The sequence below is a fragment of the Anopheles maculipalpis genome, chromosome 3RL, assembly GCF_943734695.1.
Source record: "Anopheles maculipalpis chromosome 3RL, idAnoMacuDA_375_x, whole genome shotgun sequence".
Taxonomy (NCBI): domain Eukaryota; kingdom Metazoa; phylum Arthropoda; class Insecta; order Diptera; family Culicidae; genus Anopheles; species Anopheles maculipalpis.
This window is the reverse complement of record NC_064872.1, coordinates 54,492,856-54,508,612: the sequence shown is the minus strand read 5'-3', so window position 1 is coordinate 54,508,612 and position 15,757 is coordinate 54,492,856. Positions and strand designations below refer to the sequence as shown.

Sequence of the window (15,757 nt, the reverse complement as noted above, 5' to 3'; positions counted from 1 at the left end):
TCAAAATTAAACAATTAGTAAATAGCCGATAAACCATCCAAATTGTAAAATAAAAACCCTCCCTGCAACTCCAACTAAAGGTAACGACGTTGGATTAGTATTCGCTCCACGCAGAAATCTCTAACGGGGGCGAATTATTTTTCAATCACAGCTTTAAATTGAAACTAAACTGGTCTAGTGAATCAACAAAGCTAAACGTACAGAAGACGTTCCTTATCACGACTTTCCAGATGGTTCGATTGCTGTTTTCTACTGCTTGGCAATCGCATTGCATGGGCTACCAGCATTTGGTGAAACTCCCTCACGGTAAATCTGCCGGAAGCAAGCGAATTCCGCAGATCACGGTCGTGTCCCATAAGTCGCGGGGCACCATCAGATAAAATTTAATTAATCCTTATTGCGCTCATGACCGAATCATTAATTAGCTTCCATTTTCCGAAACGGCGCCCAACCGCCCCCCCCCCCCCCCTACCACCGCACAGCCTGCACACACGTTGCCAATTGATAATAACCGTTTCACTTTATGACCCGGTCGCCGTACCTCGGTGCAGTCTTGTGCACCTTCTTCACAAGACGGTTCGGGTTCGATTGCATTTGGAAGATGCTGGACGTATTTGCTGCAGTGGATGTACCGGGCACCGGGCAGGAATCATGAAACAGAAGGATGGAAGGGTGCATGTGGTGCCGACATTCCGGAACATCCCGCGCCTTGCGTGAAGCAACAGCGAGGCGGAATAACAGAGCGAATGCGTTTAGCCACATAATGACACAAATTGCACGCTCGTCATGCTAACGTCCAAACAATCTGGTGACGATTGGATCATTTGAACGGTTTGGAATAACTACGAAATAGCTGCCAATTGAGTCACCACCATGACCATGAACGCCGCATCGCAGTAATGCGGGATATATTGAGGTGGGGGAAAAAAAGTGAAAGGTTACGGATTCGGCAACCAAAGTTGTGAAGTTTGGTAAATGATCTTCGCATTCGAATGATCGCACGCATTTATCAACCGGTACCCCGGTACCGTGCGCTTTGATACAATTCTATTTCTGTTTTGATCGGCTTTGAATTGGCACGTTCGCTTTCACGCTCGCTCGCGGGGAGGCCCTACTTAAGGTTCCCCCTGGTCCGGGATCGACTGTAATAAATGATCAGAATAAGTTATAAAATTTAATATTTTATTTTTATTTCGCATTGTTGGTGCGAGGCCACGAAGAGATCCCCAGCTGGTATCTCGCTAGGCTTAGCCTTCGATGGGTCATGCAAAACCACGGCACGGCACCATAAACCGGAGTGGCTCGCAGACGCTTTACGGAAAAAAGAACAGCACCGAACGAGGGAGAGAGGAAAACAAGCATGAGCTGCAACTATATAAAGCATAGTTCAAACTGGACCATTCGCCGTAACCGAGGAGGGCACCTTCGAGTGCGCTATTCCTTTCAAACGCCCCGAAAACTGATAGGACAAAACGACGAGGGCGACGGTCGGTGGGGTTGTGTGAGACAGTCCCCGTCAGTCTTATTCATTCATATTTGCTCTGCATGTGATGATTGGCCTGATTTAGGCCTCTGCACGCGCGAACAGGCCAGCGAACGCCCAAAAGAGCACTGAGGTAATGAATAGATTGTAGTTTATTGGATTTTTACCCCACTGAGATCAAATTGCGATTGCACTACGGGCACCACGCAGCGGGCCCCAAGATACCGGGCAACCAGACCCCTAGTACACACGTGGGTGTCGAAGGGGAAGGAAAGGAAAACCGTATGTCCGGGACGTGAGGATGATTGCAAAACCGAGCTCAGCTTCCATCGGCGTCCAAACTTCTGTCTGATATCGGTCATGCATGCATGCTCTTATTTGACGATCGCTCGCCAGGGTCGCAAACAAGAGGGAATTGATTGATTTCAACGGCACGGCATAAACATTTAACCATTATCGCCCCGAGCTCGTCATTCGGAGCAGACTAGCCAGCAGAAGGATACGCGAGCCGTACAAAAGGCTATTAAAATATTTTCGGGCCGAGTTTCTTCCTTTCCACCACTGCTACGCGACATGATTCGGTAATGTCGGGCTGGTATCCTCACGCCAGGCTGGGGCTCGACCGCACGCATAACGATCCCATTATGTTGGTGCTTATTGGAGTGTCAATTTCATTTCAACAGGATGGAGGCGCTAGCCCTGAACCCGGGGCGTTTCCACGCGCAAAACAGTTGATGGACCAACAGGGGCATAATTAAGACATCGCCAGCCCGCCCGGTCCGTGGCGGAGGGATGTACGGCTCTTTTTACCGATTTTGACAACATCGTTATAATGACCGTTTGGAGCGTGCCGATACGCTGCCCAGCAGCAGCCAACAATCGCATCAATCCCCAATTCTAAGCCAGAAGATAGACAGGGCAGAGGCAAACGCTGGTATGAAAACGAAAGTGAACCATAGTTCACCTTCTCTCGAGTCGCACGAGTGACCTTAATTATCAGCCAGCATGCTCTCATGGCATTGGTCCGGCAAGCTGTCCGTCCGTGTAAGACACCCGCCGATCGCATTGGTAGCTGGGGCGCATAATTTCGGTCGCAACAGCCCTGGCCACGTACGCCGACACATTGGTTCCTTTGTTCGACCGTCAGTCACGGCTGCACGGTCTGATGGCGGTAGCGAATAAGCACCGGATCAACCGAAAACACCATTAAACGTGGACCCACAGCAACCCGGTCGACGGAATCTGGAATCTGGTAAACTATTACCTTTCAACGCGTCATTAAGCTAGACGCGTCCGTTTCGCTTCATACGTGCATCGCGCACCCGAGCCTAGCGTTGGGCGCTATGGCTGCGAAATTGGGTTGATACGACGCCAACAGCTGCCCAAATCAACCGTTTTTGCACAGTCACGGGCGTTTCCTTGGAATGTTGTTTCATATTTTCAAACGCCGTCGGGTTGCGTCGATCGAACAATTGAAGCCTGCTGTGTAATTGATGCAATATAAACATGACCCGTAAGTCTTTCCGGATAAACCTCACGGTCACCAGCAGTAGAATGGTCGATGGAGGCACAAGATCGAGTTAGTTTTGACGTACGTGGGTGAATAGATTGGATTTGCAACAATTGCAGCGATCGTTATCGGTAGTTTGGTGATGTATGGCTTCCCTATTGTGATCATCAGGTTTTAGCGCTCATACAGCGGTTATCATTGTTCAGGAGCTCTTTTGTGTTTCTTAATTTGAAAGTTTATTTTTTTAAGTATACTGGAGTTATTTCAACGCGTACAGTGCCTACATTTGAATCTCATAAGCAAGAATATCACTTAAAGTTTCACTTTTCTTTCGCACTAGTTTGATGATGAAGTATCCATCGATTTGAACATGAAACAGCTGGACATGCACAGCACACCTTCTGCAACATAAGTGCTACTTATTAATCCGAATGATAGTTTGATAGTTTTCTACTCGGTGGTTGAGTTAAGATTTTTCCATCATGCCAGTATGGTTTCAATTTTTACTTATATATGTAACACCATTTTGACAAAGCATTTGATTGAGTGGATTTTGAATATTGGGCCGTTAATTCATGAGAACGATTTATTATCCGGTTTCATGGACTTCCATTAGGCCAGTAAGTAAGTACACAACTGGTATGTGCTAGCAGAATGTTAAGTAAAGAAAAACAATACGAAAAAGCCAAAACTACCCCAAAAATTCAACAACCAAACCGAAATGCTAGTGAAAGATTTTATAGTAAATCGTATTCTTCATCTTTTAAAACTGAAACGTCGAGAATTCTTGGATCACAATGTACGGGATCCCTCACTCAAATATACTATTGGGGTAGAGAAGCTAATGGGTCAGACCTTGCTACGGATGAATGATTTGCGGATATAGGTTAGAGTGGATATCCTTTTTTCAAACTTGAATTCTTTATTATGAAAAACCGTCCCCCCATAGTGAGGACTACGTGGTATCGGCAAGTCTAGTAAGCCATTCGACGGCTGGCGTGACCTTAAAAGGTCTTTAAGCCAAGAAGAAGAGGATTATGAAGAATTAATAACTCCTTCAATTTCCAACGTTTTTTTTTATCGTTGATTATTACTTTTTCACATCTTTTTGGCAAATTACGGATTCCTTCGGGAAAAAACCGGGTTCTTTGGACGCTATGCATTTACCGATCCATTTTTTCACGTCTCTAAAATAGGAGAAGTGCAGCTCTGATAGGCCATATTGCATCGATCGGAAAAGTTGATTTTAAGAAGGTTTGATGTTTGGACTGCACGTCGGGTAGAGTAATGTCTTTACAGCGTTTTTAAAATATTTTTTAATCGGCGCTGCCACATATGGTAGAGTTTTTCTTGAATACTCGGCCTGGGTGTCGATGGTCCCTTGGCTTCAATTCGTAAGGCAATCAATATCCTATCTTGCGGACCATCCCCATAGTTTGAAACGTTGGCAAATGGCTGACCGAGTTACCTCAAACACATTTGTATATTCGTCTTGCGTTTGCGAAGGATCTTCAACCAGCGTTGCCTTGAAGTTCTCCATCGTGTCTCAAGGAATATCTGGAGCTATTCTTCGTCCTCTAAAGAAAAATTGCTACTTTCTGGCAGAGCATGGTCGCCATAAACTCTCACTAATATACGATGACTTTCGGTCCTTGGATTTTTTTTCCGATTTGTTCATGCAGTAGTAATGAAACAGAACAATGCAGTAACAGAAACAGAACTCATGGAAACCATTTTTTTACACTTCAGGAAAATGACAGCTGGACTAAAATCAAGCCTGAAGAGGACACTTAAAAATTACAGCGCTGCAAGATTGCACCAAAGTAAAGTGAAATCGTACGATATTTAACTTACAATTATTCTTGAGACCGTTTTAACTGTTAGGTTGTTGTTGTTGGAAGTTTTAAAGAGACTTTGGACCTCCTGGGTCACTTTCACCTCTGAACTGTTAGGTCATTCCTGGATTTTATACATATTTATTACGCATTGTAGCCAGCATAATGGACAGGCTGTTCTAACCAAATAAAATAATATCTCTATCCAGAGCCTCGAAGTAACACTTATTACTCAAGAATCTGTCAAAACTACGATTCTTTTAAGGTATGAGACGTCTTACTAAGTCGTGGAATACCCGATCTTATTGATTGATCTTAACATGTTGCTAGAGTACTTTATCCCTTTTCACAGGTTTAAAATTAAACTTTTGAACCGAAATTCTATAAGGTGGTTACAAGCTTATTATGGATAGTCAAGACTCCCTTACACAATTCGCTGCTGCACGTCATTGCACAATTAGAAAATAACACTTTTTCTACTCCTGCGCTGTCTCTCTTAATCGGGAGCACAATAGCACGGTAAGAAATCGTTTTCGCATTCACTTATTGTCCCGCCTGACACGCCAAACCAGACGATCGAAATATCACCAAAGAAAGGTAAACACCGAATGGCAGCCAAACCGGGTAACGTTGTTCGCTAAACAATTTAACACCATGTTTGGATAAATGGCTTGAATCTGTGCTGCATTTTTTTCTTTCTCTCCATCACCTTCTGTTTCGATGAGTTATGTTTTTTTTTTTTGCCCGCCCTTTTCCACTCCGCTATAGGTTCATGCTGTACTGGCAAGGAAGATTGCCGGCTGTCGCGTGTGGCGTGATAGTATGCTGGTGATAATTTTCCCTCATTTATGCTATTTTGATTAGGTATTATGCACTGGTTCACTCATGCTCCACACAAGTTTTTCCCCGCTACTGCCAACGATGCAATGTGTGAGCTTGCCGCCACAATCACGAATGTGTGTGTGTGCGTGGAACGACATTTGCAGCACGACGGTGTTTCGCCGCCCCATCGTATCACAACTCGTGCAACCGACTCGTCTCCTTTCTCCCGAGCAACTATTTTCATTAAATTAAATTAAATTATAAAAGTAAATTGAAATCAGCGACCAGCAGACTGCTTCGTTTACCTGGTTGCGGTTAGCAAAAGCGCAATCATCCTCCTCGCCGAAAAAAAAAACACACACTCATACGAAGCCCTCCAGGTTTTGCTTATGCTGCCCCCGGGCTACGCGACACTCTGTGGATAGTTTGTGAAGCAGCCCGTTGCGGTTGTGGCCGCTTGGCCTCTCGCGTGCACTGTGCATTGCGAGTGCAGCAATGCTGAAACATTTCTACAACAAATTGTGCGCACTTGCCACGATTACGTTCGCCGTCGATCCGAGAGGGAGGGAGGATTTTTGCGGGGAGTGGAACAGAACGAAGTGAAGCACCTTTCTTTGGGTGGAGTAGTGCCTGGACCATAACAGAGACAGCGCAAACAAACCGCTGGGTCGGTAAGGGCGCATGTCCAGTGGTGATAAAGTTGGCTCCACACTAAACCAGACTTTGATCACGACATCATGCTCACAGACGGACGCTAACGATGGACGAGATTTTTGTGTCGATCGTGTTTTTTATATTTTTGTTTGTTGGTTTGCAATTGACTCCTCGTAGCTTTTCTAAGGCGGTGTGCAGATAGCTAGCGACAGTCTGAAGGAGCCAAATAGAAACACGTTTCCCTCGGATAGGAAAACTTGTGAGCAAGAGTAATAAACAGCGTCTAGATGAACTAATACTGGATCGAGTCTTCAGGGGTTTTTTAAACTGACGATCGTTTTTGCTCAGTGCCAAGCTGCACTGATAAACCATTACAATTGAAGTGATATTTGCTCTATTTATTTTTTTCTCCTTGTGCTCCCATAGAGTAGCTGATAATTAATACCACACTCCGATCGGTAGACCCCCCTCCTCCCCCCAACCGTTGAGCATGGTCTACCGTCTCAAACCATCCGCACGCTACGGCATTTAGTGGGGAATTAATTTTTGCCCTTGTGATCGGTAACGTATCTCAGCCGATCCAGAGGGCATCTTCAGAAACTCTCCTCTTTTTTCGCATTTAGTTCGCCGTAGTCCACGGGTACTTATCACCAGTTAGCATGAGGTTCAGTTTAGAGGTTAATAGATTTAGTTCGTGAGTCCACTTGTTCATCCCCAGCGGTAAAAGGTGCATTACGAGTTCACGCCGCACAGCACGAATCAATGCTGAGAGTGCTTCTTCCTATTTTCTTCACATCAATATAGCTGGATCATTCCGTCGTGATGGGGGTTTTTCTTCTTTTTTGTTTGCTAACTAATTAAAAAGATATTTGTGAAGCTGACTAGGACAATCAGGAAGTTATTTGTATAGCCTTTAACATTGAGGCCTACAAACGTTCTAGATTTGCAACGATCTGATTAGTCTGTTGCCTTTAAAAACCTTAGGGACGTTTGATTTGATTAAATGAGTTTCTCGTGGATCCATTTCGATTGCAGTTGATCACACAAACCAATTCTTGATACCAAAGAGTTGTTACCGCTGCATAACCTCCAAGGCAAACAAACCTTCCAAAGCAACAAGCCGCGATGGATTTCTTTACTGTTCATTCATACAAGAAGAAAATATTAGGTTCTCATCCACAATGATGTTCTAGCTGGCAATTGGCAAACTTGAACACTCCTGTCATGGAAATAAGACCAAACATTGCTACCCATGATGCGAGGCCAATGCTATGACATTTCTCAAATTCACGGCGTTTACTACCGACACGCTGGCGCTGGAGTATTGCCGGTTGGAATCGCCATGAATCATATTTTACAGTTATGAGTATGAATCGCAGTTACATCGCTCGCGCGGCCACCTCTAGCGGGCCCGCGTGGTCATGAAAATCCTTGACTTTAGCGTCTAATCTATCTGTCAGCCGGTAAGGCCATCATTACTAGTAAACACGATGTCGATGCCAGCACCTCGCTCGGCAGAGGCAAAGAACACGGGCACCCGGGCTTGCACTGCAATTATCCGGCATCCCAATGTTGGCACACGAGTGTTCCGAGGCTTAGTTATTGCCTCTGCGCCTCAAAAATAGTCCACGGTCCTTTGAAGTGGTGTCGACAGTTTTTTTTCTCTCTCTCTATTTGTGTGTATGTTTTGTTTGGCGCATTTTGTTTTCGATACCCTTGAACTTCACACACCGGTAACATCGAGTGCGCGAACGATCGAGAGCATCAAGAAGCATGTCAGTCCTGTAGCATTGCTTGAGCGACAAGACCGCGTGCGAGGTGAATCGCAAATCAGATGACCAGATGTTTGCCAGTTGATGCAGTGAAACGAGGTAACGGGCCTGCTATTGCCGTTTATCGGCTTCTAGCTATCGCTGAACCATTTAATGTGGAACCGTGAAACGGATAATTAAGTCGTTGAGCTTGTTCGCCTATAGAGCATTCTGGCCACCTGCTTCGGTACCGTACAATCCCATAGCGGTGCAACACCGTGTGGATCACAGTCACAAACAGCTCGCAAAATCTGCGCTCTCATTCACTGACCGACGGTTGACGTCGTCATCGTGGCCATCCGTCTATTGCCGACCTGACACTGAGCTGTTCGTATACGACGATTTTGACATTTAAACTGCTCACTTTACGATCGGCTGCCGTACCGAAAATGCGCACGACCGACAGACATCCGATTCCATCTGCACGGATCTGGACGATCTGCAGAAATGATACACCAACACTGGACTGACGCTTTCTGGGAAATCTGGTATCGGGTGCGTGGTAGTGCGTGGTCACTGACTTTATGAGCGATGTAATTAAAGTTATAATTTTAATTAACTCCCATCCTGACCTACGGCTGCCATTCGCGGCATTGGGACGTTATTTGTCATTCATCATAATAAAACACCGCAACTGCGCTGCTACCGGTGTGTACTTTCCAAGCACCAAAAGCACGTACACCAGCCAGGGCCGGGGCGAAAAAGCCCGTGTAAATAGTGCGGCTTAGTGTGCTTTCTCAGCTTCGGGCGGTGCATCAGGTTCTTCGCTTACGCTAGCGTTCAAGTCGCCGGGCGCGGTGAGCGATTCAACCAGCCACTTAGCGCATCATTTGCAACCATTTAGTGCCAATTTTCCTGCCCATTACACTAGCGGCTTGTTTCATTCTATTTTCTTTTCCTACTTTGCATTTCCAGGTTGCACAAAGGTGTACACCAAAAGCTCGCATCTAAAGGCTCATCAACGAATTCATACCGGTAAGTAAAATTAATTTAAAGCCCCAAAGACTCCAGGCAACCCCATTGCAGAAGTCGGGGAAGTTACGAATAGTGCAAAGGACGGTCCGTAATGGAATTCTTTAGTTGTGTGTGAATTGTTTGACTCGTTTTCCGATATGTATAGCTCCGATATGTATGTATTGGAGATAGAGCGTAATGTGATGATTTACAAACTGTGTTTGGGAACGTTTATGTTCAATGATTGAAAGTCATTTTGAAATTCTTTAAGCAACGAATGTAAGCAACATTAAAACCATACTTTGCAACACTAGAAATATTAACCGTTCTCGAACTTCACCATCAATTTGTCCTTTCCATTTTCAACTCTCCAGCATTGGAATCGCGTTTTCGAGAGTTTTATTTCATTTTTAAATCTCCTTCCAACTGCCTGCAGCACGGTTGGCGAGCGGGAATGCATTTAGCATTCCCAAAACCCATCAAGGAACAAACAGGAATTCTGTCCCAAATAGGTCTTGCACGAAACGTTTCCTTACAAAACGCATCACACTTTTCGCACCCGCTCACGATTGTAAAAGGTCCCGAAATGGATGCCGTTGTAGCTGGGTGGCTTGACCCCGTCAGTGGCGAATTGTTTCTTGTCCGGGTTTTTTGCGCCTTACCCCCCCCCCCCCCCCCACCGCAACCTCCGATACCCTCGGATGGTATCATTGCGTGATTCTGACGAAGGCGATCGCGGGATCCGATCCGAAAAACTTTCCTCCATCAATCGCAGCTTCGGGCCTGCAAAGTTGCTGGCTCGAAAATTTTCGATTTCGTCTGTCAAGTGAAAGTCATTCGCAATTGTGCACCCCGCAGGACCATATACATATTCTTCCCATTGTACCTGTTCCCGTTGGCGGGGAGCCCTTCGCGCAAAACCCGCGAATCGTGCCAACAAAAGAATAAAAGCAAGTCTTTCACTCACCAGCGCTTCACACGCTCGCTTTGACCGGTGGAGCGGCATCTTTGCACAAAATCGTACCCTGGCGTACCCGGTTGCGTGGTCCTTTCCGCACGGCGCCCTGTCGTTGGACGGCCTTTCGCGCTCGCCAAAGAAATGCCTTCATCGCCCCGGCTATCTTCGATGAGCTGTGCAAATGATTGACGGTAGCAGCGGAAGGTTTTGACAGCTATTGGCATTGGAAAATGGTCAGAACGGATGAAGCACGGATGAACGGACGGCTAGACGTGCAGGGAGGGGCGTGCCAGGGGTACCTGAAAGGCGATGCAACCGTAACGCAGCGGCCACGTAAAGAGAAATCCTTCCGAACTTACAAAAGCAATGTAAGAGGGATTGTACTCGCGTTTCCCTGTCAACGGCGACGCGTGATAAGAGAGATGTAGAGACGAATGAAAAAATGAGGCAGATTCCATCATTCCTGCCGGCTACCGGTAGTGTGTGTATGTGTCCTAAACGATGTTGGAGCAAGTTATCACCACCGCCAACAGCAGAAGCAGCACAACAGCAACACCGAACACCGTACATGATTGAGATGTTTTGGAGAAACGAAGCGGGCAGCAAAAAATTAATGCAATTGGACGAAATTCCGCCACGTAACGTAATCATCTGTGCGATGGTGAGTGCACTTGCTGCTCTAGCTACTTGTACTTTGATTCTTTCTGTCTCGGTTGCGATTCGCTGCTGTGGGGAAGATTGATTGGGAGAGATATATCATACGGCATTAATTTTGAAAGGCAGCTAGTGAACAATCGGCCGAAACCATTTGTTTTACATCCCAGTTCTGATGGGTTGTGTGTCGTGAAGGGCATTTTTTTTGGAGAATCCGTTACCTGTTGACAAGAAAGCATATTTTATTGCGAGAATGAGAAGTCTTTTTTTTGCCAGCAACTCTTCAGAAAAATGTGTCATAAATTTGTCATTGAATGTTGTAAAGGGATAGCTATGCAATGAAAAGCAATCGAGGGAATATTTTTACCTAACTATTTTATTGGTTGAGAAAACTTCAGGCTCACACACACTAGAGTTGGTAAAGTTCGCATTTTCATGTAAACTTGAACGAAAATTTTTGCTCTTTTTGATGAACTGAACGAACGATTAAGGTTTAACGTTCATTTTCTAGAATGTAGGAGGGGGGGGGGGGGGGAGAAGTGAGAGGAATAGGGGTGGTAAAAATGCCAGTCGGCATCATGAAAACAAATAGAATCATCCAAAATTGGTGTAAGGAGAATATACATTTTGAGTGATCAGACGTTCCTCTGCATTAAAAGCAGGTTCGATTCAAGGGTTTATTTAAACTCACTGGTTTGCAGCATTTAATTTTACTGCTTGTATGTCTTCTTCTTGTTGGCTTAACGACCTCTAAGATCATGCCGGACATCGAAATGGCTTTCTAGACTGCCGATACCACGTAGTTGATTAGTTAGCCCTCACCACGGGGGGACGGTCCGGATGGGATTTGAACCCCGGTCCTGCCGTTTAAAGACCGGCGCCGCTGGCGCCTGTACCACCGGGCCTGCTTGTATGTATGGAAAGACTATTTTTGGAGAATAGATAATGGACTGTTCGCACAAAATGTCATGCTTAAACGAAAATTTAGAAAGCCTTGCTTTCAGCAAACAAGAACGTTCATTCTACCTCCAGTTCCAGTTCGCTCGCTATTCGTCCGACCTGTCGTTCTAAGTTGCGATCTAAATTGGACGTGCTCTACGCTCAACCTTTATTCAAAGTTCTTGACAAACAAAGTTCATATGATCATTTGATTGAACTGAACGCACTGTACAGCTGCCGTTCTTTCGACATAGATCTACTCGCAATGAGGAATCGCCTGTAATAATAATCAACTCCTGTGATATATTATTGGCTGATTGTCACAATTATTCAGTCGATGATCGCATGTTTTAGCGATCCTGTATTATTTTTATATTTATCCTATATTTATTATTATAATAATTATTATTATCATTGTTTATTGATCGTCAGCCGTTTACGGCTTAACGAAGCAGGGGGATTACAATTTTACAAGACTTATAAATTAAAACATATGTCATGTACAGATAATTAGTTCGTAGTAAGACGGATGCGTAACAAATTTTTAAATTTGTTACGCATTAAATCTAACTTCTCCTAATAAATAGGGATCGTCGATAGTTCCTAAAAGAAGTCCTGCTCTGAATGTGGCTTGATACAAATATCGCCGATGTTCCAGAGGCTCGAGGCCTAACAGTTGACAACGCTCAGTGTATGATGGGAGGGAGGAACTATCGGCCCATCCTAACTTACGAATCGCGAAACGTGTGAACTTTCTTTGGACAGCAATACAGCAATACAGAGCAATACAGAGCTTTTAAACACCGGGAGTCGTCAAAGTCACGTGTCAGTTTGAATATAAATCCTAGAGTTCTATTGGCGCGGTTGATAACTTTGTCGTAATGAAGTCCGAGGGACTATTTTTGGTGCAGTTCTTGTAACGCATACGCCGTTTATATAAAGATCATAATTAACCATTGATTTCGCACGCGTAAACAAAACACTTTTCGATACATAGAGACAAACAGTTGAGGACGCACTAGTAGTTGAAAACCGAGACAGCTTGCTGTAGATTAGCACAATCTTTGGTCGATTTTACGGGCATAAACAGTTTGACACCATCAGCAGTTGTCAAACTTATTATACGGAATATGTTATACGGAAACAGTATTACAGAGCAAGAAGAATTGACATATTTTTATTTATAATTAATAATGACGGTCCAGTGCCGTATTGTCAAGAATTGACATATGAGAATTGGTTTTTACAACGAGTTTTAACCCTAAGGACAGAAGTAGAAAGTAGTAGGAACCAGAGAACCAAAACTTTTTCACCTTTTTCTCTGGCACAATAGTCAAAGTTGTAAAGATCTATTGCAGCGTACGTTACGTTATTATCCGCATGTACCAAGATACATGGTCCACACAACACTTGACTTGGGCCATAGTTACAACTCCCGTTTAGATTAAAATCGACACAAACCTCGCACAGTTTGGGCCTACACTTGAAACACTTTTCCGGTGCTTTTTTCGCCAACTTTTTGTCCAACACTTTGCAGCACCTTCCATCGCACGTACAAAATCCAGCGTGATCTATCAGTCGATCGGTGTAGCGGCGAACATTTATTTAGTGTTTCCAATAATTAATTCACCACCTCCCCATCCACTGCTGTCCGTCTCTTTCGTAGGGAGCCAACAGTCGAACGGTGGCCATTACACGCACCCGCCTGATGGAAACCGATCGAGTGATCTACCCTTTCTAACCATTCCGTGCGAATGCGGAACTGAATTCGAAGCTACTCCTCGTAGCCTCGCTCACCCTTCAAACTGTCCTGTCCACTGTCCCTCTTCCTGCGTCCACAATACCTCAACACTACTAGCGTAACTACGCAAATTTGCCACACTTTTTAGTCGCTCCGTTCGCTTCAATCAATTGGTTGGGTCGGGCGAGGAAGGTTGTGGCCAACACCGGCTAACATATACCGTTCTTATCGTGTCGCCACCTCATGCGGCTGTGTGTGCAGGGCCAACGATTATTCTCCCTTTTTTATTGCTGCCATTAGTCACAGTGCTAGGCGCGATGTGTATGTGTGCTTTGGTGGTGGTAGGTGTGTGTGTGATCGCATTACGCGTATGTGTACCTTAGTTGTGCAAGGAATTTAACTATAACGATCGATACGTTTCCCTCTGCATAAACACTGTCTTTTTCCACTGCAATCGATTTCGGAGTGGAAAGATTAATGGACTCTCTTACACGTGGTGCCGATAAACAACAAAAAAAAAGCTAACGAAATGTTAATCTGAGATAGCGCACAATGCAAGAAGCAAGGTTCTAGTGGCAGTGCATGAAAAGTGAGAAAATATCCCAAAACTTTCAATCTTAATCTCATCGATCTTGGAATTATCGGGACCGGAGTGGATGGCTAGGGGAGAAATAAACCATTTATAAGAGCTACAGTTTTAGCGTACCGCCGTGTCAAAACAAGCTCTTTTTTTCTTCTTCCCGATCCGGTAGGTGAGAGGCAACACTGTACAAATAGAAACGATCTCAAGCATTAACCTCAGATCCATATCCTTGCTTCCAAGCTTGCGTGCGGGCGACAGCGAGCAACGGGTGGTCGCATTGGTGGCCAACCATTCAAAGCATGCCTCGATTTCTCTTCCTATCGCACCGCGAGTTACGCAAAACTCGCGCGAGAGTAGCCGGTCGATCGTTTGCTACGTGAGGACCAATTCGAATAGTTCACACCAGTCGTTCTGCTCGAATTCCATCCAGCCAGTTTCAGCCCTTAGAACACCTATGCTAGAAGAAGAAAGCAACTCAAGTACACATCACACAGAAGTCTTCTGGGAGGGGGTGGGGGGGGGGTGAACTCGGCGGAGCCCGGTATGCTCCACGGTCTACGGAAAAGGCGATGTTTAAGTGATTTTGGTGAAGCGAAAGGTGCCTCAAATACCTGACTCGCACTGCCCGGAGGCACCAGCCAGCCTCTAACACTCAGGGCTGTACTTAAAGAATTATGATTGATCGCTGCCGCGTGCTGTCCGGAGGCATTCTGTCTCTCCGGTTCGATGATATTCCAGTGTTGCCCGTGCAACACCGGCAGCTCTCGACGAGCTTTAGGAAGGCAGCAGACATAAGTATCATAAGCCGAGTGCGATCGTCCTCCCCCCCCCCCCCCCCCCCCCCATCTCTCGATCGTCGCTTACAATCAACGATGCTGTTGTTTAAAAAGCCAACAGCCAATAGATGCATGCTCTGTCAAGCGTTTCTTTCCGGGCTCTTGAGCTGATTCTTAACCCTCCCAACAACAATCACTACACAAAAACAACGAAATCCCGATAGGTGTCAAGATTTGACGCCATTATCGCGATCGGGCTATTTGAGAGTTCCGCACACCCCGAAGCTATGGTCGCGATTAGCGGAGCCAGTGGTATCGTTTTAAGGGAATTCGGATCTCACCCCATTGCTCCCGGCTATGTTGCCAATTCGTCTACGAGATTAAATCGAACCATCAAGCTGCTGCTGCTCTCGCTCAGCTCGGTGTTAATTTTGACTCGACGATCAATTAGGCTAAATTTCGGGTGACCTATGGAGTCCCCAAATCCATCCTTCACTAATGTGTGTGTGTCGCTCAGCGCGGCTCAAAACAGTCTGTATCCTTCAGCTTTTTTCCTGATCCCACTACTGCCAGACAGTGGGGCCCGATCGGCGTCAAACATCGTCCTCCGGACAGTTATAAAAATAATAAAGCAACATTTAATTAGTCGTCAAATACTTTGCATGCCATTCACCTACGGCTTTGCGTGCCGTAGAAGGGTAAAAATGGTAGGAAAACGATAATGAATGTATAAAAACACACATATCCACACAAACCTCAACGTATGGAGAGAAGAAGAAGGGGAAAAAAAGACATTTAGTAAAGATCGCAAACCAACATCAGTGCTGGAAATGTAAGAATGGCGATAAAAAGGGATACTCGAGATCTGAGATACACGGTTAATGAAGTTCCATTTTTTTTTGCCTCCCTGTTTTCGGTTGGTAAAAGTGAATATGGGCCATAAAATTGGCACACGGACCAATAATGATATCTTGCCCTCGGGGTGATGATGGTGGTGAGTTGCCACAATTGGGATCGCTTTCGACACGGACCGATTG

General features: G+C 45.2%; 2 protein-coding genes across 2 annotated transcripts in view; one reads left to right on the top strand and one right to left on the bottom strand.

The window, feature by feature from the left end:
- The window catches only part of LOC126563180 (selenoprotein F), an 805,869-nt gene that overhangs the window by 236,238 nt on the left and 553,874 nt on the right, over positions 1-15,757 (bottom strand). The window lies entirely within an intron of this gene.
- LOC126563591 (dendritic arbor reduction protein 1-like) overlaps positions 1-15,757 on the top strand; it is a 110,727-nt gene that overhangs the window by 58,079 nt on the left and 36,891 nt on the right. Inside the window, exon 5 of the mRNA XM_050220236.1 lies at positions 9,031-9,090. Within this exon, the coding sequence (XP_050076193.1) occupies positions 9,031-9,090 (60 nt within the window). The remainder of the gene's footprint in view (positions 1-9,030; positions 9,091-15,757) is intronic.